The sequence below is a fragment of the Lactuca sativa genome, chromosome 5 (assembly GCF_002870075.4).
Source record: "Lactuca sativa cultivar Salinas chromosome 5, Lsat_Salinas_v11, whole genome shotgun sequence".
NCBI classification, from domain to species: domain Eukaryota; kingdom Viridiplantae; phylum Streptophyta; class Magnoliopsida; order Asterales; family Asteraceae; genus Lactuca; species Lactuca sativa.
The window spans coordinates 344846313-344868689 of record NC_056627.2 but is presented as its reverse complement, the minus strand read 5'-3'; the positions used below and the strand labels follow the sequence as shown (position 1 = coordinate 344868689).

Genomic DNA, 22377 nt, shown 5'->3' with positions numbered 1-22377 from the left:
ACCACTGCTCTCCACTCTGATCTTAGACCATTTAAAAACGTAACCGTCTGCTCGATAAGCTTCCTTTCGATGTCATGTTTGATCATCTTGCTGAGAAGATGATTGAAGCGATCGAACGTTTGGGTCACAGTTTCTTCGGCTCCTTGCCTGAATTCTCCAAACTCAGACAAGAGCAAGGTTTGGATAGAGTGTTCAAGATCCTCGTCTGTAGAGTACAATTCACGAAGCCTATCCCAAACTTCCTTTGCCGTCGTGCATGAACTTACCAACCTGAAAGTGTCGGACTGAAGGGCGAATCTGATCAATCTTAACGCCTTGATATTGCACTGGAATTTATCTTTTTCATCTTGCGCAATATCTTTAACATCCTTCAGTAGATTATTATACTCCTTTTGAGTTTTAATAATCCTTGAAGTTGCAGAGTGAGAAAACGGTCCATTGATAATTGCTTCCCATATGAGGTATCCATTATCCTCAGATCCTATAACATAGTCTTCAAAGTGATGCGCCCAAACTTCATAATCATGGGTGTATAGGATGGGAATCTTCGTGGTTGATCCAATGCTGTTGGAAAGATTGATGGGATTCGATTGCAACTCGTCCATTATGTTCGAATAACCTGTTCAAAGATCAGACTTGTAATAAATCAGATTAGGGCAAAACAATAAATATCAAGATACGTCAATAATGAGATGACGGCTCAATAAATATTAGTAATTGCGGAAAACCCTAATTGAAACCTTTTTCACAGAAAAGAAGTGTATCGATTACACAACCTCCTGCTCTGATACCAATTGATGAGATTAAAATTTAATCTTGAAGATCGATTAGATCTTAAACAGGTAAATAAAGATTAAACAACAAGAACACGAAAATAATGAACAACTCAAGAATGAATCAAACGTGTCGAATGATTATAAAACAACCCTCAGAAGAGCTCGATCAAGAACATCAACTGTAGAGGGTTAGAAGGTTTACACGAACGATGAAGAAAATCAAAGCTATCGTAATTTTCTCTATTGTATTCTAGATCGTTATCTCTCAATCATCCACCTAATATGCATGCAACCATATTCTTATATAGTAAACCTAACAGGCTCACGGTTGGACAGGCCCAAACCGGAGTACAAAATAATCGGACTAATAACCGAGCCCAATGATGCAATACTTAAACGAATCTGCAACCCAACATAAAGAATAAGGATCCGCGAGGGATCATAAGAGAGAGAGAGAGAGAGAGAGAGGTAAGACTGGTTGAGTGTGTTTGGTAATGTGGTGGGAGGTTGTTCCTTTAGAGTAAAGTATGTAATGTGACCATTGGGTATAGAGGAGAATAAAGTGATGAGGCATTAGAGAAAAGAGTATAAAAGAGAAAGATTAGAATAGAGAAAAAGTATAGAAGAGATAAAGTTAGAGATAGAGATAGAGTATGAGCAGAGTTTGAGAAGAGCATGAGAAGAGGCTAATAGATAGAGTATGAGCAAAGTATGAGAAGAGCCTGAGAAGAGGCTAAGAAAGCATAAGAGAAATATAAGAGAAGAGTATGAGAACCATAGTAGATAAAAGTGAAAGAGATAGATGAGATGAGAAAAAGAAGAAGATATAGATGAAAGAAGAAAGAATATCAGTGTATGCTATTAGACAAAGAGTTAGATGTCAGAGTATGAGAAAGATAAAGAAATATGAAAGATAAGAAAGGACAGGAGAATAACTCACCAAACACGTTGTGCCTGATACTACGTAGATTTTATGTTTTGTAGGATCAGGTTGTAGCAGCCGTGGTACCAGAAGAGAAGACAGGAGCACAAGGAAAAACTAGATAATAGGATGCTATTAATTAATGCATGTTTAATTAAAAAAATTATAAAATAAGTAAGAAAAATTAAGTAATCTAACCTGTAACGCCCAGTTAATGGTATATATTTTAAATCAGATGTATTCATTTTTGTACAGGAACTCGACGAGTTCGAGGCCCCAAACTCGTCGAGTAGGAATGGAATTTGGACACAAAAATTAAAGTCTACTTGACGAGTTGAGGGACTCAACTTCACGAGTAGGACTGCCAGAATGAAACCCTAATTTTAAGGGTTTAGCACCATATTTAAACACCTTAACCTCCAAAGGTTGGCCTTATTTACAACCTCCATCATCCCAAACCCTAGCCACGAAACCCTAGTTCACTTTTGAGTGTTTTGAGCCATTTTTGTGCATTCTTTGTGAATTTGAAGAAGAGGATTCTTGAAGAAAGAGCAAGGATGTGAAGGATAAGAGTAGATCCAAAAGTTGAGCTCCATTTCTGGTTCATTTGAGGTATAAAGTTCCTATCTTGTCTATTCAATGTTTAGATCTAGTTTTAGAGTGATTTCTCCATGTTTTGGTCTAAGAATATTAGTCTTTGGGACTTGGACGTCCAATGTGGGAAAACCCTTCAGATCTAGGGACTTTAGGGAACTTCATGGCATAAAGGTGCCAACTTTATGGCCATGAAGGTCCCGTGCAACTTATGGACCATTCTTTTGGCCTTTTGAGCAAAGTAGTCCATGCATGCAAGTAAAGATAGGAACTTTACGTAAGATATCATCCCTACGGGACCAAATCTATGGTTTGGAAGCATTGAACTCAATTGGAAGTGACTGAATGGATTTAGACTAAAAGAACTCGACGAGTTGTTCATCCAACTCGGCGAGTTGGATTGTGGTCCCCCAACCTTTTCTGTTTATTGAGCAAACTCGACGAGTCTAGGAGATGACTCAGTGAGTTGGCCATGGTTTTGGGTTTTGAAGACTGAAGAACTAGACGAGTTTAAGGAGGAACTCGACAAGTTGTGTTGAAAAGTCTCGACTCTGTTATAGGGAGGAACTCGACGAGTTCATGAAAGAACTCGATGAGTTAGATCACAATTTTAAGGTTTTATGATTCATGAAACTCGATGAGTTGATGGACCAACTCGACGAGTTGAGTCAACCAGGATGTTGACTTTGACCAGGATGTTGACTTTGGCTTTGAATTTGACCAAATTTGACCCTTCTGTGACATCCCCATTTTCACGGTCAGAAAAGAACGATTTTGTTTATGCTTTATAAAAATCAGAGTACCAATTTTAATAAAAGTGTTGCGGAATTTGTTCCCAGAAAAACATGATAAATATGTTATCAAAGCATTTCCCAAGAAATATATTTTTATTCATTTTAAAACATTTGGGACGTCATCGTTAATATAGAATTATAAGCATAAACAGAACTTACATTTATTTACACTAGTGATCTACATCTCTTTAATCTCTCAGTGTAATGTAACTTTATATCGACACTTGTGATACAAATAAGCTTAAGGGGTTAGGTTGGGAAACCCGGTGAGTACATAGTGTTTTCAACCCACAATAATATAAATATTATGTTTAAACATCAAACAATTAACCCAATTACCCATCCCCATTATCTTCTCTATTCTTAAGGATCTACCCTAAGAATCAGCTATTCCTCGTCCATTCATTCCTAAGGATTATCCTAAGGAATAGGCATAAAGTCCATCGTCACCATAGTTTAGGCAGTAAGTCTGCATAGTCGCTAGGGTTTATCTCGTTTATTGACAGTATCGTTTTCGAGAGTCCACTCGCAATACATGTCAATGGGTTTTTAGAGTACACCGGGTGAACACATCGTTCACAACACCTACAGGTTGCGAGCCTGCTAGTGTTCCACTGGACTGTCTAGAATAGTCCGTGGTTGTCATCCATACTCTGCTAGATGACAAGGCTATCGCTTGGGTCATTGCTTGGCTCATCGCTTAGGTCATCGCTTGGCTCATCGCTTAGGTCATCGTTTCTCACCATATTTTACCACTCATATATCATCACTCATCATTCATCTCATCTTTCATCGCTCATCATTTATCTCATCTCTAATCTACCCATGTTTTACCCAACATATTTTGTAGATATAAAATACATATACAGTTTAAATCATTTAAAACATGTATAAAATCGTTCATCTAGCATAGATAACAAGTATATGTATAATATGCACACATAGCACGTAATTTATATAAAATACTTCATATATATGTGTAAGATGAAAGTAACCATGCACTCACTTGTTAAAGTGACGACTCAAAATTCGAGCAGTGCTTCGCTTCTTAACAATATGATTTCCTTCAACGAAACCTAGTATTATTACCACTAGATTTTAGTCTAATATATTATTGCGACTAATTATTAGTCTAGATTCGTCATTAACTCAAAGTCTACTTTCATGATCTATCAAGTAAGGAACAACCAGGTAGGATCATATCGGAGGTAGGGTCTGTTTGGTATACGAAATATACTGTTTGGAAATCCCACTTTAAACACCTCACTAAATCACAGACTATACATCATCTCCGTAAGTAGATCAATCAGTATAACAAATTGGAATCACTAATAAATCTTGTTTATAGGTTCATAATAACGATAATGAACTTAAACATAAGTTATACTTAAAGTAGGGTAAGCATAACTCACTTACCGAGGGTTTGTCTAGGAGTTGGTCTCTGTAGGGGCAGAACTTTTGAGCCAAAAGCTCTTCTTCCCGGAGCCTTCTGGCGCTCTGGGACTCGCCTTTAACACCTAGGAGGTGCTAGGGAAGGGGGAAGAGGGTTTGGGGGTAATGGGAGAGAAAGAGTATGAAAAGTGTGAGTTTTGGGGTGATTTACGCCTCTATTTATAGGCTGTCTGGGATGATTCACGTCGTGAAAAAGGGTGCTCACGTCGTGAACTTGCGTAGGCTCCAAGGCGAAGTCTGGTGCTGACACGTGGCGTTGGACGTAGGTAAAACAACCAATCTTTAAAAATTCATAACTTTCGCATATGAACTCCGTTTTTGACGTTCTTTATATCCACGCATAGGTAAAGACAAGATCTACAACTTTCCTTTTGAATCCATCGGCTAATTATCGACCAATTTTAAATTTAACACTATGAGAAGATTATACTGTTAAATAACTACCTAAATTTCATAACTTCTACATACGGACTCCGTTTTCGTCTGTCTTTTTATCGTTGAACTCCTATTAATGAGATGTTCAATTCTCATTTAGGTTACGTTGGCCAAAAATGGATCGATCTAAAATTCGAATTTCGGGTTGTGCACTGCTATGCCAAATCTTAGAAAAATCATAACTTCCTCATACGAAGTCAGATTTGGGCGTTCTTTTTATGCACACTCTCGGTTTGACGTATACTATAACGTCCATTTAGATCTCTAAGGCTAAAAAGTAGTTTATCAAAAATTCACTTTTTACATTACGCGGTGCGGTGCCGGTTTTGCCGTAAAACTTCGACGAGCCATAGCTTCTTCCATATAATTCGGATTTCGACGTTCTTTATATGTACGGAGCCCTTATGACATATACTATAACTTGGTTAAGATTACTCCTTCTAAATAATCTTCCATCAAAAACTTATTTTTGATGCTCATTATCTCTAAATTGACTAGCCTGAATCTGCGGACGTGACACTTAAGGGGTCATGATTACGAAAGGATAATTAAAGGAAATGTTTATGTGTAGGAGTCTGAGAGGAGTTGATTTCATAGCAGGAGTCTTTGCAGCTATTCCCAATTATCGAAGTGAGTTACCTTCCAGTAGAAGTGGGTCGAAGGCACCAATGCCGACCCACTAGTAGTTGCTTATAGTTGAGATGATTGTCTTTGTGATAATTGTTTGGTATGCCACTATCTGTTATGATTTATGTGCTAATATGCTATGATATTATGTGATAGTGGTAGGAGGGGTAGGTAAGACCTCGTAGCCGGTTAAGATAAACCGGAGGGTAGGTCGGGCACCCATATATGCCTGACAATATGTTATGTTATGTTATTACATGGTAGTGGTAGGGGTGAAATAGTCCCCATAACTAGTTGAAATAAACCGGAGGGTAGGTCGGGCACCTAGATATGCCTGACAGGATAGGTCGAGCGCCCAGTTATGCTTGACAAGGGTAGGTCGGGCACCCCGGTATGCCTGACAAGGGTAGGTTGAGCACCCATATATGCTCAGCAGGGTAGGCCGGGCACCCAGATATGCATGACAGTATGTTTATTGTACGGTATGTGGTATGATAGGGGAACTCACTAAACTTTGTGCCTACGGTTTTCAGTTTTGGTTTCAGGTACTTCTTCTACGAAGGGAAAGGAGTCGGCATGATTGCAACACATCACACCAGGTTTCCACGCATGAGATCGTTGAGATTTACACTCTTATATTGTTTTATCATGACATGTTTTGACTATTGATACTTTGATTTTGTGCTATGGTTGTTTTCAGACAAATAGTTTTATAATTAGTATATTAAAAATGAAAATTTTGAACCGTATTTTTGGGATGTTACATAACCACGATTTAATGTTGATTTGAAATATATAACCCAAAAATTTTGTTTTTAGCAAAAATAACTATTTGGTCAGGAATGGACATTACGGATCAAGAAAAAATATTTTTTTGACAAAAAAATATATTTCAGATTCTGGACTAAAATTTCGCATTCTAGAACAAAAAATCTCCGAAATTTCAAGAACTAATATGAGGTTCGATAAACAATTTTGGAATTTCGAGAAGAAAAGAAAATTGTTTTTTACTTAAATCTAACAAGAAGTTAAACGAACATATTAAATGCGAAATATATATAATATTAGTGCATAAAATAAGACATTTTATTGAAAAATGGTCATATTAAACACTTCGAAATAGACATTTCGGACATAAAATAGAGATATTTCTTTAAAAAAAATGGAAAAAAACCCAAAAAAATAACTCAGAAATTTGAAGATCAAATCTTGAATCTAACATTCAGGAATAAGTGTTCATTTAGACAACCTGAAATTGACATTTCGGAAGAACTTCGGAATATAAACGGTAGTCTGAAATGAGGCGTTCCGAAAACATAGTTATTTTTTTTTAAAACAAGAAAATGTATTTTCTTGGAAAATTACGTAGTCTAACCTTTATAAATGAAGTTTTAAAAAAAATCATTTTTTTTTTTTTTTTCAGTTTTTAAAAGATAACCACTATCTCTAGAATGCCTTCATTCTGAAGTATTGTTGATATTCCGGAGTACTTTTTATTTCATTTTTTTAAAATTGTTTTTAATGTTAAATGCTATATTTCGAAATGTTTAATGTTACTATTTTTCAATAAAATGTATAATTTTATATACTAATAACATATATAGTTTATATTTACTATGTTTATTTAATTTTTTGTTAAATTTAAGTAAAAAATGAAAATTTTTATCGAAATTCCAAAATTGTTTTTTGGATTTTGTACTTGTTCTTGAAATTCCTGAGTGTTTTTTTTTTTGAAATCTGAAATTTTAGCCCGAAATACGATATGTTGGTCCGAAATGTCTTTTCAGAATCAATTAAAAAAAAATGTTTTTTTGTTGGTCCGAAAATGATTATTTTTACTATTTTTTAGGGGTTTTCTAATATGTGTTTTAAGGTATATATAAAAAAACATTAAATGAAGTATTAATTATAAGAAATATTATCATAATTATGGTAATATAATCCTCGTCATTAACATTTCAATAAATGTTTCTTATATATACCCTAGCATAGGCGGAGCTTTATTAGGGCTGGGGGGCTGTGGCCCGCCCTGAATTTTTGGTTATAAATAGTCATTTTAGTTTCATTTTATACATTTTAGGCACAAAAGTATAAAATTTTGGTTGTCCCCCCCCCCCCCTCTTACCAATTTTTATACATATTATATTTCCAGCCCCCGAATAAATCATTGAAGCTCCGCCCCTGTACCCTAGGACATATATTAGAAAATATTTTTTTAATATTTTTTTTTTTCAAATACGATGGTTGAATTACTTAATTTTTCTATTTCCTTTTGAAAAACTTTAGATTGCTTAATTTCCCAATAAATAATTATCTCTAAAAACCAGCGATATAATCAATTGACTAATTATTATTTCCGATAACAACCATTTTTCATAATTATCTCTTTTCATTGTTACTCTTTCCCCCTAATTAATAAGTAAACAAATTTTTATTAATTATAAAAGATATCTCAATCAATATAACAATTAAATATTTTGATAATAAAGTATATCATATCTGTTTTTACGTTGTGTTATTATTTGAACCTTTTATTAACATGTAATATATATTTAATAGATTTGGTTACGCGGTGAATATCTCTATTTTTTTTCTGATGTCAAAGTTATCGATTATAATAAACAATTTTTTACATTAAAATTTAAAACAAAAAAAAAAAACCAAAATTGAAGGAAGTGTACAGTTCTTCGTGTAATCGTTACTCCGAGTGGCAAATAGTAGGCGCAATACCAATATCTTTTTTCGAGGAAAAAGTCGATTCACCGAAAATCAGCGATTTGGGATCCTTTTCGATATTCATAGAAAACTGCTTTTGAGTACTGTTAAACGATCTCCTTGCTTTTCTCAATTTCGACTGTTAAGCTATCGTAATGGGGAAGAATTATAAGGATTCGCTTAAAGCTCTCGAAGCTGATATTCAGCATGCCAATACTATGTAAGTATCTCGAATCATCTTCGCTTGTTTCACATTCGCAAACATGATTTGAAGCTATCTATTAACAGTTCATCGGTAATTTGTGGAATCGATCAAAGTTTGTGAACACATTAATTTGGAAAATGTCGTTTTGATGTTTAGTTGTTTGCGATATCATAGAATTACATGAGGAACGACGATGATTTTTGTGATGTTAGGCTTCATCCAAGATCAGTTAAGTATTATTTTTAGGAGAATGATTGATTTACTGAATGAATTCTACCATTGTTGTCCAGAGCATTAAATTCCCCCAAGGATGATAATGGAGCATGCTTTCAAATGAGAATCTATTTCAGTCCAGCTGTAGACTTGTTCTCCTATCTTTTCCCATGGGCAGATTGTAAAATCGCAGGAGCCCTTGGTTTGCTTCGTGTTTTTGTTTATCAGGTAACTTTCTTCAAGAAATTATTGTGTTTCTATATGGTAGATATTAGATAAGAACATTAGGTTCATTATTTGCTTAATGAAACAGTTATATGCTGATGGAAAAACTTCCATGGATGTTCATGAAAGAAAAGCAAGCATTAGACAATTTTATGGTGAGATTTCTGAAAAATGGTGGGATTCAAAGTTGATTTGGTCTTATAAATCCTATGAGTTTATGTAAACAGGTGTTATATTTCCATCAATAATGCAACTACAAAGTGGGATTATGGATTTGGAAGAGAGGAAAAACAAGGAGATATGCTTGAAGAAGTACTCACGAAAAGACGGTTTGGAAAAGGGAAAACTCTCAAACGATGATATTGAAAGAGAATCCGAATGCGGGATTTGCATGGAAACAAAGACCAAAGTCGTGTTGCCTAATTGCACCCATTCGCTATGCTTCAAATGCTATCGGGATTGGTAACCTTCGTTTCTTTTGTGGGCCCCACTATGTGCTAACAACATTGTTTCCTTTTTACTTGATCCGTTTTAACCGAGAAAGTTAGAGAAATTAGGGTTTTCCTGTTAAGTTCTAACTTTTTACAAATTTGTCTGCTAGTATCTTGAAGAAAACCCTAAATATGGAGATAAAGCTAATAGTTTTGACTTGTATTTTTGTTTTTTAGGCATGGGCGATCGCGATCATGTCCCTTTTGTAGGGAAACCCTAAAAGGATTGAAGGTAGCCGATCTATGGATATGTGTTGAAGCAAGTGATGCAGCCGATCTAGCTATAATATTAAAAGAGAACTCGAAGAGGTTGTTCATGTATATAGAGAAATTGCCTCTTGTTCCTAATGCATGTTCTAATCTTTAGATGAGTTTAGAAAGTTAGTCTTCTAGACGTACATAATTTTACATTTTTCGGTTTAGACCTATAAAAATATATTTTGTGGACACTTTTTGAAAGTACAATGACTAGTGGTGGAAGTTAGTGAGCTTAATAGTGATGATGTACTTGCCTACTAAACAAATGTAAAAAAGTACATTGTTATGTTGAGATTATATTCGAAACAAACTCTAAACCCTAAACCCAAAGAATTACCGAATTACCAGTAGTCTTTACATGAGCAGTTGCCTTCTTTAAAATGATGGAACCTATACCGATCTCGCAACAAAATCTCTCTACCATAAACCATTGAAATCATCTTCGCAACATTATGACAGTCTCCACAAACACGAAGATTCTTCATAACACGAATCGGTTGACTTTTTTTCAAACCAATTAACCCAAAAGCAATTGCTAACTTCTCACTATGAAGATGTAACGCGTGTTCTTGCATATCTTCTTCTTCAACACATTGAAGAACTTGAGATCGATTCGCCTCATACCCAATCAACTTTAACTTCTCAAAAATCTCATTAAGCTTTTCATATATCATCACACATTGCGGATGCGTGTTATCTCCTGCAACAAACTCATGAACGCGATTATCCACCTCAATTGAGCTACACCCGCGTTCTTTCTTTAATCCAATATCTTTCATTCTCTTTCTTAACATAGCAACCTTGTCCCATTTTCCAAATTTGGCATAGATATTAGACAAAAGAACATACGCACCATGATTCCATGGCTCAAGTTCTATCAAACGACTACTAGCTTCTTCAGCAATTTCCACATTTCCATGGAGTTTACATGCACCTAACAAAGCTCCATAAACAGAAGCCAAAGGAGGCATTGGCATTGACTTTATCAACTCCATAGCTTCATCTAAACAACCCGCACGCCCAAGCATATCCACCATGCATGCATAGTGTTTCACCCCGGGAACAACCCCATAAACATCCTCCATTTTCTTGAAGAAATCACGCCCTTCTGTAACTAATCCCGTGTGGCTACAACCACATAATAGATTAGTGAAAGTAACAGAATTAGGGTTCACATTGTTTTCTTCCATTTTCTTGAATAGTTCTATCGCGTCTCTTCCACGTCCATGCATTGCAAAACCTGCAACCATGGCACTCCAGACAAAAACGTCTTTACTATCGACTGAATTGAAAACCTCAAGGGCTTTATTTAGATCCCCACATTTAGCATACATGTCGATTAATGAGGTTATGAGATGAGAAGTGAGGTTGAATCCATGTTTCTTGATGTAAACATGAATCCATCCACCCATGTCCATGGCTCCCACTTGAGCACAAGCAGAAAGAGTGCTAACCATGGTGACACTATCAGGTTTGGCTTTGTTACTCAATTGTAGTTCATTGAATATAGCCAAAGCTTCTTTTGGGTTGCCGCTTTGTTCATAAGATGAGATTAAGGCGTTCCATGCAGCAATATCTTGACTAGGCATGGTGTCAAAATGCTTCCTGGCTGTAATGTAATCGCCTGATTTTGCATACCCAACTAGCATGGTTGTCCATGAGACGATGTCTTTCTCAGGCATTTTATCGAACAGTTTCTGGGCGTCTTCTAGGCTTCCGCATTTTGTGTACATATCAAGCAATGCGTTGTTTAGATTCAAGCTTTCTTTGATTCCGTACCTTTGGATATTAGAATGAACCCATTTTCCGGTGTTCAAATCTAACTTCTTTGTTGAAGCAGTCAAGACGCTCATCATTGTTACTTTATCGGGTTTCAAATTCTCACCTTGCATTTCGTGAAACAGCTTCAAGGCTTCATCAGGACGATCACCCTGTGCGAAACCCGTAATCATGGAGTTCCAGGAAACAACATCTCTCACAGGAATATTCTGGAAAACTCTATACGCTGAATCCAGACATTTACAGGTAGAATAAAAATGTATAAGAGAATTGAGTATAAAAACATCAGAACCAAGGGACGTCTTGATAGCCATCCCATGAAGAACTTCTCCTACTCTCATATTCAAAAGCTCGGATGCTGCTTTGATCAGAAAAGGGTATGTGAACTTGTTAGGTAACACTTCATCACATCGGTAGAGCATCCGGGTAAAAATCGAGAGGCTTTGAATGGGTACTTGACTGGAAGAGTAAGCGCGAATTAGCGCGTTCCAAGTGTAGATATTTGGTTTGGGAATTTGGTCGAACAGTTTGTGTGCATAATCAACGTCTTGAATAGGAGAAAGGGCAAAGGCGGAGACGAGGATACTGGCTGAAAAGGGGTCGGAGAAAAGACCGTTGCGGAGCATTTGGGCGTGAATCTGTTTGAGTTGTTTCGAATTCGAACATTGATTGACCAGTGAAATTGTTGGGTGGTTCGAAAAGTATCGGTCGTTATTGACCGTTATGGAAGCAGTTGCAGGGGGGAGAGAGACGTGATGGTGCCGTGGCAGGGAGGTTATCGGAAGAGTAGGAGCTGCCATGGAGGCCGCTTGTAAAAATCAGCCCGATTCTTGTTTAAGTCACTCCGGCGGCAACCTCGGGTTTTTATTTTGGTACGTTTATTGCGAGTGTAATATATGACTTTCTAGAGTTAATATTTTTATGTCGCGTCATAAGAATATAAGATGATAGTCTTTTCATCAAATTATTTATGCATCAACTAATTTGTATTCATATTATTCTATTGTTTTATATGAGTTCGATTATTTAATAATTTGTTGAGAATATATGAAACGGGCCATAATATTGAAAACGCTTATAACAAAAGTTTGTAATTACAACTTTGTTTGAATAAGCTTTGATTACAAATTCCCCCATAGGGAAACTTTAAACTTTTTCATTACTTTTTTCAAAATAAAAAAGCTTTAATTTTATTTGAAGATGCTATAAAGTTGACATTGATGAGAAATATTTTATTTTTCCGAACATTGCACAAAAATATTATTATATAATTAAAATAATACTCTTTAATAAATTGTAATTCAATATTTACACATGAAAATCTAATGTTAGTAGCAAAATAAATATATAATTAACTAATTAGATTTATTAACTGTCATAGTTTTAAATAATTGATTATGTATACTATTAGTTTATGGTTTTATACAAATTTTTAAGTTGAATAAATTGTATATCAAAAGTATGTAATTTTTTTTATATAACGAATAACAAATGGTATGAAAAAAATAGTACAACTTTTGATGATTTTATACACCGTTTTAAGTTGTGCAAATTTTATATCAAACATATGTTGATTTCTATATAGAAAAAATAATATATAGCATGACAAAAATATACCATAACTTCTAATTACATAAAAATACTACAACATCTATTATAAAATTTATATATAAAAAAACTTATTAAAGACCTATAAATTATAAAAAAAAAAAAAAAGATAGGAATTAACATACATTTGATATATAGAAACATTATTATCCCAAGAAAAATTTGCATTGCAATAACTATTGATGCGACAAAACTCATTTTATCAACTCTTCATATTTGAATCCCAAATTGCTTCAAACACAATTTTGTTTTTTTATGACCAAAACTTATTTATATACTACTAAAAGAGCTACAATAAGTATAATATGAGGAAACTAAAAAGACTTACCAAGTAATAACCAAATGCTAAAAAACTCAAGAGTTATAATGACTAATTAATTACTTTTAATTTGAAATCGCATATATTAAAAAACAATTAAGTTGTAGTGAGAGTGTTCAATAAATTTGCCATATTATAATAGGGTTTGGATGTTGGAATATAAAATGGAATTTGGAGTGTCAATGATGGTAAATGAAATCACTATCCTTGTTGATTTTCATAAATTATTATTTATTTTATAATTATGTATCTTGTCGAAAAATATAACTACATAATTAAATAAACTACACATTAGTTCTTGCTCGTAAATTTATAAAGAAACTCCAACGATATACATTAAGCCTAAAATTACATAAAAAAAAATCAACGCACTGCCATACAAAATTAACACATTAGCTATATTATTTCGATACTAAAAATAAGCACATATTTGAATGATTGAATTTAAAAGTAAATAAAAAAAATGAAGATGAAGTTTTGGAGGGTAATAGGGTGTTTTGGAAAAGATGAAAAATGGAGTTTAAATTATATATCAACAATTGATTAAATCAATTCCTTCGGACTCTCGTATTCATGAGTTCATATTTATCATTCCAAGTGTACACCGCGCACCTTTAGTGTCAGTGCGTAAATAGAACTCAGTCTATCTCACTATTAATAATAATTACACTAAACTATGTTGATAACACTAAACCAACAAAAAAAGGCGGTGGGAAGCACAACATGTGTAGGACATGGATAGAAAAATGATGACGTTGACTCCAAATGGATGTCAACTCCAAACCGTCTGGTATTGACGCTGCAGCTAAACTGCCTAAGCCGACATCTCAATATTGGATGTTGTTCATAAGCCGATACCGGATTTAATATGTATAATAATTTATAATTTGAGTTTTAAAATTTTGGCTTAAGAGAATTTATATTTCTTAAAATAAGTTGAGATTGAAATATATTGTTTATTTGTTTTATATGATTTTTAACGTATATCATTTCAAATATAACTAGTGCTTCATAGCTTTCTGCATGACATTTTTAAATGTGGCACGTATTCATTATATTTATTCATTTTAAACTAATTAAGATCTACCAAAAGCATTATGCATGGTATTTTTCTAGGTTTTATACAATACTAGGCGAATGTCCGCGCGTTGCGCAGAAACACCTATATAGTTGAAGTCTTTACAAATATATGATTTTTTAAATATAATAATAACGTTGTTGTTAAATTTGATATAATAATTTGTATATACTAAATTGATATAATATATTGATTATTTTGAATTATATGATAATATATACATTTATTATATCTTCATAATCTCAATCGTTTGAATGACTTCTACCCGCGAGTTATACATGAATAAAATTAAATATAATATATGATTTGATGTTATTTATAGTTGTTTTTATTGTTAATTAATTTTTTAAAATTTATTTGCTTAACGTTTTAATTTCTATCATTATAACTATTTAAAATATCAAACATTGTTTTTTATTTTAAAGTTCATAATATAATCATTTATATAAAGTTGTTTTTAACTATTGTTGTTGTAAGTTATTTTAAGCTATTTATTTGGAAACTTTTAACGATTAGAAAAATATATTTAAGAAATATTTTAGTTAAATTGAGATTACAATTTAGTTTTTGCTTTTATCACTACATTTATCACTTTAACTATTTACCAAATATTCTTTAGTTTTTTTAAATAGAACTGAAATTTATATTTGAGTTGACATTGTAATGCGCAAAAACACCTATATAGTTGAAGTCTTTACATATATATATATATATATATATATATATATTAAAATATAACATTAACGTTGTTGTTAAATTTGATATAATATATTGATTACTTTGAATTATATGATAATATATAAATCTATTATAACGTCATAATCGCAGTCATTTGAATGACTTCTACTCGCAAGTTACACATGAATAAAATTAAATATTATATATGGTTTAATATTATTTATAGTTGTTATTTTTAACTAATTTTTTAAAATTTATCTACTTAATGTTTTAATTTCTATCATTATAATTATTTAAAACATCAAACATTATTTTTTGATTTTAAATGTGACAATATAATCATTTATATAGAGTTATTTTTAACTTTTGTTATTATAAGTTATTTTAAGCTACTTATTTGAAATTTTTTAACGATTATATAAATATATTTAGAAAATATTTTAGTTAAACTGATATTACAATTTAGTTTTTGCATTTATCACTATAATTTATCACTTTTAACTATTTACAAAATACTATTTGGTTTTTTTAGTGGAACTAAAATTTATATTTAAGTTACACTGTAATGTTATATTTAAATTAACAGTTTAAGTATTTTGTCCAAACTGTTCAAAAATTACAGCTTTAAACTGATAATGGTTTACATGCAACAACATTCTAAATCTAATAAATTAAGTATAGTATGTTAAAATTTAAAGACATAACTTTATAAATAGAAGTAAAGATATTATTTTAAAATTGAAATTTAGTCTATTTATGATTACACTTTAGGTTTGATATTTATTTAACCTTATTAACCAATTTACAATCATTACTAGAAAGACACTACAATTTATCATTTTTAACTATTTATAAAATAATCTTTGGGTTGTTTAAGTTAAATAAAATTTATATTTAAGTTGAGCCTATAATGTTATATTTTAATTAATAATTTAAGTATTTTATACAAATTGTTCAAAAATTATACCTTTAAAATGATAATGGTTTACATCCAACAATATATTAAAACTAATAAATTAAGTATAATATGTTAAAAGTTAAAAAACATAATTTTATAAGTAGAATTAAAGATATTATTTTAATATTGAAATTTGGTTTATATATGAATATACTTTAGATTTGATATTTATTTAACCTAATTACCAAATTATAATTATTATTATAAAGAAATTGAAAAGTCATGGGAGTTTCAAATGAATATGGTGAAAGTAAAAAAGAATGGAAGTTTCAAATACATGAGATTCAAGAAAAAATGTAGCTTTATAAGTATGAACTAGGCGAATGCTCGCACGTTGCGCAAACACACATATATAGTTGAAGTCTTTACAAATATATGGTTTTTTAAATATAAAATAACGTTGTTGTTAAACTTGATATAATAATTTGTATAAACTAAATTGATATAATGTATTGATTATTTTGAATTATATGATAATATATGCGTTTATTATAACTTCATAATCTCAATCGTTTGAATGACTTCTACCCGCGAGTTACACATGAATAAAATTAAATATAATATATGATTTGATGTTATTTATAGTTGTTTTTATTGTTAAATAATTTTTTAAAATTTATTTGCTTAATGTTTTAATTTCTATTATTATAATTATTTAAAACATCAAACATTGTTTTTTAAACCTAATAATATAATCATTTATATAGAGTTGTTTTTAACTATTGTTATTGTAAGTTATTTTAAGCTACTTATTTGGAAACTTTTAACGATTATAAAAATATATTTAAGAAATATGTTAGTTAAACTGATATTACAATTTAGTTTTTGCTTTTATCACTACGATTTATCATATTTAACTATTTACAAAATATTCTTTAGTGTTTTAGATGGAACTGAAATTTATATTTGAGTTGACATTGTAATGCGCAGAAACACCTATATAGTTGAAGTCTTTACAAATATATATATATATATATATATATATATATATATATAAATATAACACTAACATTGTTGTTAAATTTGATATAATAATGCGTGTATTAATTTGATATAATATATTGATTATTTTGAATTATATGATAATATATACATCTATTATAACGTCATAATCTCAATCGTTTGAATGACTTCTACTCGTGAGTTACACATCAATAAAATTAAATATTATATATGGTTTAATATTACTTATAGTTGTTGTTATTTTTAACTAATTTTTTAAAATTTATTTGCTTAATGTTTTAATTTCTATCATTATAATTATTTAAAACATCACACATTATTTTTTGATTTTTAATGTAACAATATAATCATTTATATAGAGTTATTTCTAACTATTGTTATGATAAGTTATTTTAAGCTACTTATCTGAATTTATTTTAATGATTATATAAATATATTTAGGAAATATTTTAGTTAAACTAATATTATAATTTACTTTTTGCATTTATCACTTTTAACTATTTACAAAATATTATTTGGTTTTTTTGGTGGAACTGAAATTTGTATTTAAGTTGATACTGTAATGTTATATTTAAATTAACAATTTAAGTATTTTGTCCAAACTGTTCAAAAGTTGTAGCTTTAAACTGATAATGGTTTACATGCAATAACATTTTAAATCTAATAAATTAAGTATAATATGTTAAAATTTAAAGACATAACTTTATAAATAGAAGTAAAAATATTATTTTAAAATTGAAATTTAGTCTATTTATGATTACACTTTAGGTTTGATATTTATTTAACCTTATTAACCAACTTACAATAATTATTAGAAAGACACTACAATTTATCACTTTTAACTATTTATAAAATAATCTTTGGGTTGTTTAAGTTAAATAAAATTTATATTTAAATTGAGCCTATAATGTTATATTTTAATTAATAATTTAAGTATTTTATACAAATTGTTCAAAAATTATACCTTTAAAATGATAATGATTTACATCTAACAATATATTAAAACTAATAAATTAAGTATAATATATTAAAAGTTAAAAAACATAATTTTATAAGTAGAATTAAAGATATTATTTTAATATTTAAATTTAGTTTATATATGATTACACTTTCGATTTGATATTTATTTAATCTAATTACCAAATTATAATTATTATTATAAAGAAATTGAAAAGTGATGAGAGTTTCAAATGAATGTGGTGAAAGAAAAAAAAAATGGGGGTTTCAAATGCATAGACATAACTTTATAAATAGAAGTAAAGATATTATTTTAAGATTGAAATTTAGTCTATTTATGATTACACTTTAGGTTTGATATTTATTTAACCTTATTAACCAACTTACAATCATTATTAGAAAGACACTACAATTTATCACTTTTAACTATTTATAAAATAATCTTTGGGTTTTTTAAGTTAAATAAAATTTATATTTAAGTTGAGCCTATAATGTTATATTTTAATTAATAATTTAAGTATTTTATACAAATTATTCAAAAATTATACCTTTAAAATGATAAAGGTTTACATCTAACAATATATTAAAACTAATAAATTAAGTATATTATGTTAAAAGTTAAAAAACATAATTTTATAAATAGAATTAAAGATATTATTTTAATATTGAAATTTAGTTTAATTACCAAATTATACTTATTATTATAAAGAAATTGAAAAGTCATGAAAGTTTCAAATGAATGTGGTGAAAAGAAAAAAAAATAGGGGTTTCAAATGCATGAGATTCAAGAAAAAATAATAACTTTATAAGTATATATCCAATGAAGAAATGGTTTCAATGGCAAAAGACGGGTCATGAGCTACATAGAACTTAGAATCCGAAATTGACATTTGAAGTGTATATTTATTGCAAACAACTCGTCTTTGATAGGGAGATAGTTTGGTGAAATTTCACGGTTCATTGGAGGAAAAGAACATGTGATGGGTCGGTCGTGAGACGTGGCGCAATAAGAGTGAGCCTGCAAAACACTTTTAACACCTAACGCCCCTCTAAATGTCATATGACTGCTTATTACGTCCCTAAACTACCAACATAGGATACTTATGGTCCCTAAAGAAAATAATTCACAATTCTCATCTTTTATAACGTGAAACTTTTCAAGGTTTGCAATGTAAACAACTTTTTAGTAAGTTAGATTCATAAAATTAAGTCAGAACGTATTACCTAACTTATATCATGATAAAGGCTAGTGTGGATAAAAAATGTGTCGAGTCGAAACGAAGAAGGATACATGAGAATTGCGTTGATATTAGATAACATGAAAAAAAATGAACCAACCTATCTGTTATTGCTAGAAAGATTGATGATCTAAAAGAATATCAATCAACATAAACACAAACACCAAAACAAGGACGATAACAAGTTGATATGTAGTGTGTGTTTGGTATATATATAAACTTGTGTACTAAAATGAAAATAAAAAAACCAAAGGAACTAAAGGGTAAAAATCAGGTCCGATTTCCAACACAACAAGACACGTGTTAGTTACTTTTCCTGTGTACAATCCTCATGCTCCACGTACATACTGTTCATGACTTCATATTGTTCATGTATAAATACTTAAATCAACGCCGTCTAATTTGATTTTTGATTTTCGTTTGCAAAGATTATCATTTCAATGCGAAGAACTTTCCTCGTGGGTGTATCCTCACATCTCTGTTTATTTTGTTGAGTTGAGCTCCGGTTCCCGTTGCCGGAAAAACGCCATAACTTCCGGTACTACACAAAACAGTTAGTGGAGGTTAGTAATATTCATGACCCGTTGTTTTCTTATTGTCTTTCCATTAATCGATTCCATTTTCCTTGGTTTTTGTTTTGTGATCCGGTTTTCATGCCTAAAATTGTGCGTTTCTTTGTGGGTAATCATTTCTTCATGTTGATTTGCATTATGATTATAGACTATTTACATTTATGAACAAGTATTTACTCTTTTTAATGGGATTTTGCTTCGATTGCTTTTGCAGGTTTGTGTCGGGAAGCATTCATAATTTGAATATAGTGTTGTTTCTCTCTCTAGAAAATGGGAGTAAAAGTGGCGACTGGTTGTTTTAATTGGTCACAGCCTTCAATTTCACACTCTTCGTCGTCTTCCTCTTCTTCACCACAAACCCTAGCCTCCGCAATTTCTTCACCTTCATCAAAGCGTCGTAGTTTAACAGACTCCACATTGGTTTGCCGGTCGTCGGTGTTTGGGAAGAAGCTCAACAGATCCCAGTCGTGTGAAATCCTTAAATTATCGACACGACAACAGCCTATCAGACGAATCGTAAGTGCGAACTTAGATTCAGAGTTTTCCGACGAAGAATTCTCGAGGGAGATTCAAGAATTAGCTCTCAGATTCCAGTTAGCTGATGACGACGAGACTGATTCGTCGGAAAATAATTCTGTATCGGAATCAGAACCGCATAATCAAAACCACTTTGCTAGTTTGCCGGTGGCTTGGCTGGGTGATATGATTCCGGCGAGTATAGAACGAAAGGCGAACAGCGTGGAGTTGCCTTTTTCGTTGCGAATTATACAGAAGAAGAAACAATGGGAAGAAGGTTTTAGGGAAATAGGAGAATCTGCGTATTGTTCTATGAAGAAAGCTTTCTCTTCAATGGTGTTCATAATTCGAGAGCTTCAAAGCTACACTCTGCAAATGAGAGAGGTTTTGTTCTTCGAAGATTTACAGGGCATTTTGGTCAGAGTTCAGAAAGAAATGAATGCATCTTTCGTTTGGTTGTTCCAACAGGTTTTCTCACAAACACCGACTCTAATGGTGTACGTGATGATCCTTTTGGCAAACTACAGTGTTTATTCCATGTCAAATAACGTCGCCATAGCATCGCCGCCGTCTCCCGCCACCATAGAATCTGTTTCCACAATCGAAGATCGGACCGATACAAACTTCGATTCTCCAACCGTCAACACATTTTCCGTTAATCCAGGTGGGAAAACCACCTCAATCGGCGGAATCAACGGCGGCGGCGGTAAATCCCGGCCAGTTACTAGCGGCACAGATGGCGACGGGATGTTCAATGAGTCTATTGAACATCAACCAATCATTACAGACGGAGCTTCATCTTCAACTGTAAACCCAACCAGGACCGGCGAGGAGTCGGTTTCCGGTCAGAAGACGGAGATGGAGGAATGGCAGATATGGAAGTCGATGGTGGCTGAAGCTGATAAGATGCAGGAAGTGATCGGAGATGGAGGTCTTGACCATGAAACAATGCAAAGATTCGTGTCGCCGGTGACTGTGAAAATTGAGGGAGAAGTCGATACAGAAGATTACTTGAAAACAGAGCTTTTTTACCAAATCGGTTTATCGAAAGATCCCGATAACCCCCTTCTTCTGACAAATTACGCTCAATTCCTCTACCTCTTCGCTCATGATCACAAAAGGTAAAAATCGTAACATCACATCAATTTAAAACATAAATTTGATATATATTCTTTTATTTTTTGGGAAAAAACAGGGCAGAAGGTTATTTCAAAAGGGCTTCAGAGATTGAGCCAAAAGACGCTGAATCACTCCGTAAATACGCAAGCTTTTTATGGCATGTAAAAAAGGACTTATGGGCTGCTGAAGAGACCTTTTTGGAATCCATTTCTGTAGATCCTGATAACTCTGTGTATACTGCTACTTATGCACATTTTTTATGGACCAACGGTGCAGATGACACTTGCTTCCCTCTTGACTCGCCGGATAATGTCAGCTCCGATGAGTTTTAACCACTGTCGGTCCTAAAATGGATATACACAGGAAAAGAAAAGAAAAGGAAAGGAAATAATTGATTTTCGGATTTTCTTTCGGAGTTTTGTGATAACTTATTTTGTAGTGGGAGTTGTATCTTTTTACGCTGGATTTACTGATTTCTAATCCGATAAGAGTCCCATCCAAAACGAAAATTTAGTGTACATTTTCTCATTTTTTAATAAAGTTATGTAAATTTAGTTGGGTTAATTGGCAAGATTTAACATTTTATTCTGCAAAAGTTCCTTCCACTTATTTTCTTTAACGAAACTCAGCAACACTAACACCCGGTTCCCGAGTTCAATTTATGGAGATAAAAGAAAGGAAATAGATGAAAACGAGAGTAAAGTAAGAGAAATTGATGCTCCCGAGTTTCATTAAAGGAAGGAAGTGGAAGGATTACTTTCCCTCCTAACTTTCTTCCGATTTGGAAGGATTTAAAAAGAAAGAATAAAATGTTTAATTTCTTTCAATCTCTCTCAAACTCGGTAGCACAAAAACAAAAAGACAAGTTTTTTTTCCTTGTTTTTC

The 22377-nt window shown here is 31.9% G+C and overlaps 3 protein-coding genes across 3 annotated transcripts; 2 read left to right on the top strand and 1 right to left on the bottom strand.

Moving 5' to 3' along the window:
* The first annotated feature begins 8281 nt into the window (after nt 1-8281).
* LOC111912528 (E3 ubiquitin-protein ligase AIRP2) lies at nt 8282-9943 on the top strand. The gene is made up of 5 exons (XM_023908263.3): nt 8282-8535; nt 8811-8961; nt 9047-9113; nt 9186-9420; nt 9627-9943. Exons 1-5 carry the CDS (start codon nt 8471-8473, stop codon nt 9814-9816), a joined length of 708 nt encoding a protein of 235 aa, XP_023764031.1. The 5' UTR covers nt 8282-8470; the 3' UTR covers nt 9817-9943.
* On the bottom strand, nt 9940-12407 carry LOC111912520 (pentatricopeptide repeat-containing protein At2g29760, chloroplastic). The gene has a single exon (XM_023908252.3). The coding sequence runs from the start codon at nt 12284-12286 to the stop codon at nt 10049-10051; it is 2238 nt and encodes a 745-aa protein (XP_023764020.1). The 5' UTR covers nt 12287-12407; the 3' UTR covers nt 9940-10048.
* A 7285-nt stretch (nt 12408-19692) lies between these two features.
* Nucleotides 19693-22087, top strand: LOC111912512 (uncharacterized). Its single transcript, XM_023908245.3, has 3 exons — nt 19693-19848; nt 20072-21494; nt 21569-22087. Exons 2-3 carry the CDS (start codon nt 20128-20130, stop codon nt 21822-21824), a joined length of 1623 nt encoding a protein of 540 aa, XP_023764013.1. The 5' UTR covers nt 19693-19848; nt 20072-20127; the 3' UTR covers nt 21825-22087.
* Nucleotides 22088-22377: the final 290 nt, after the last annotated feature.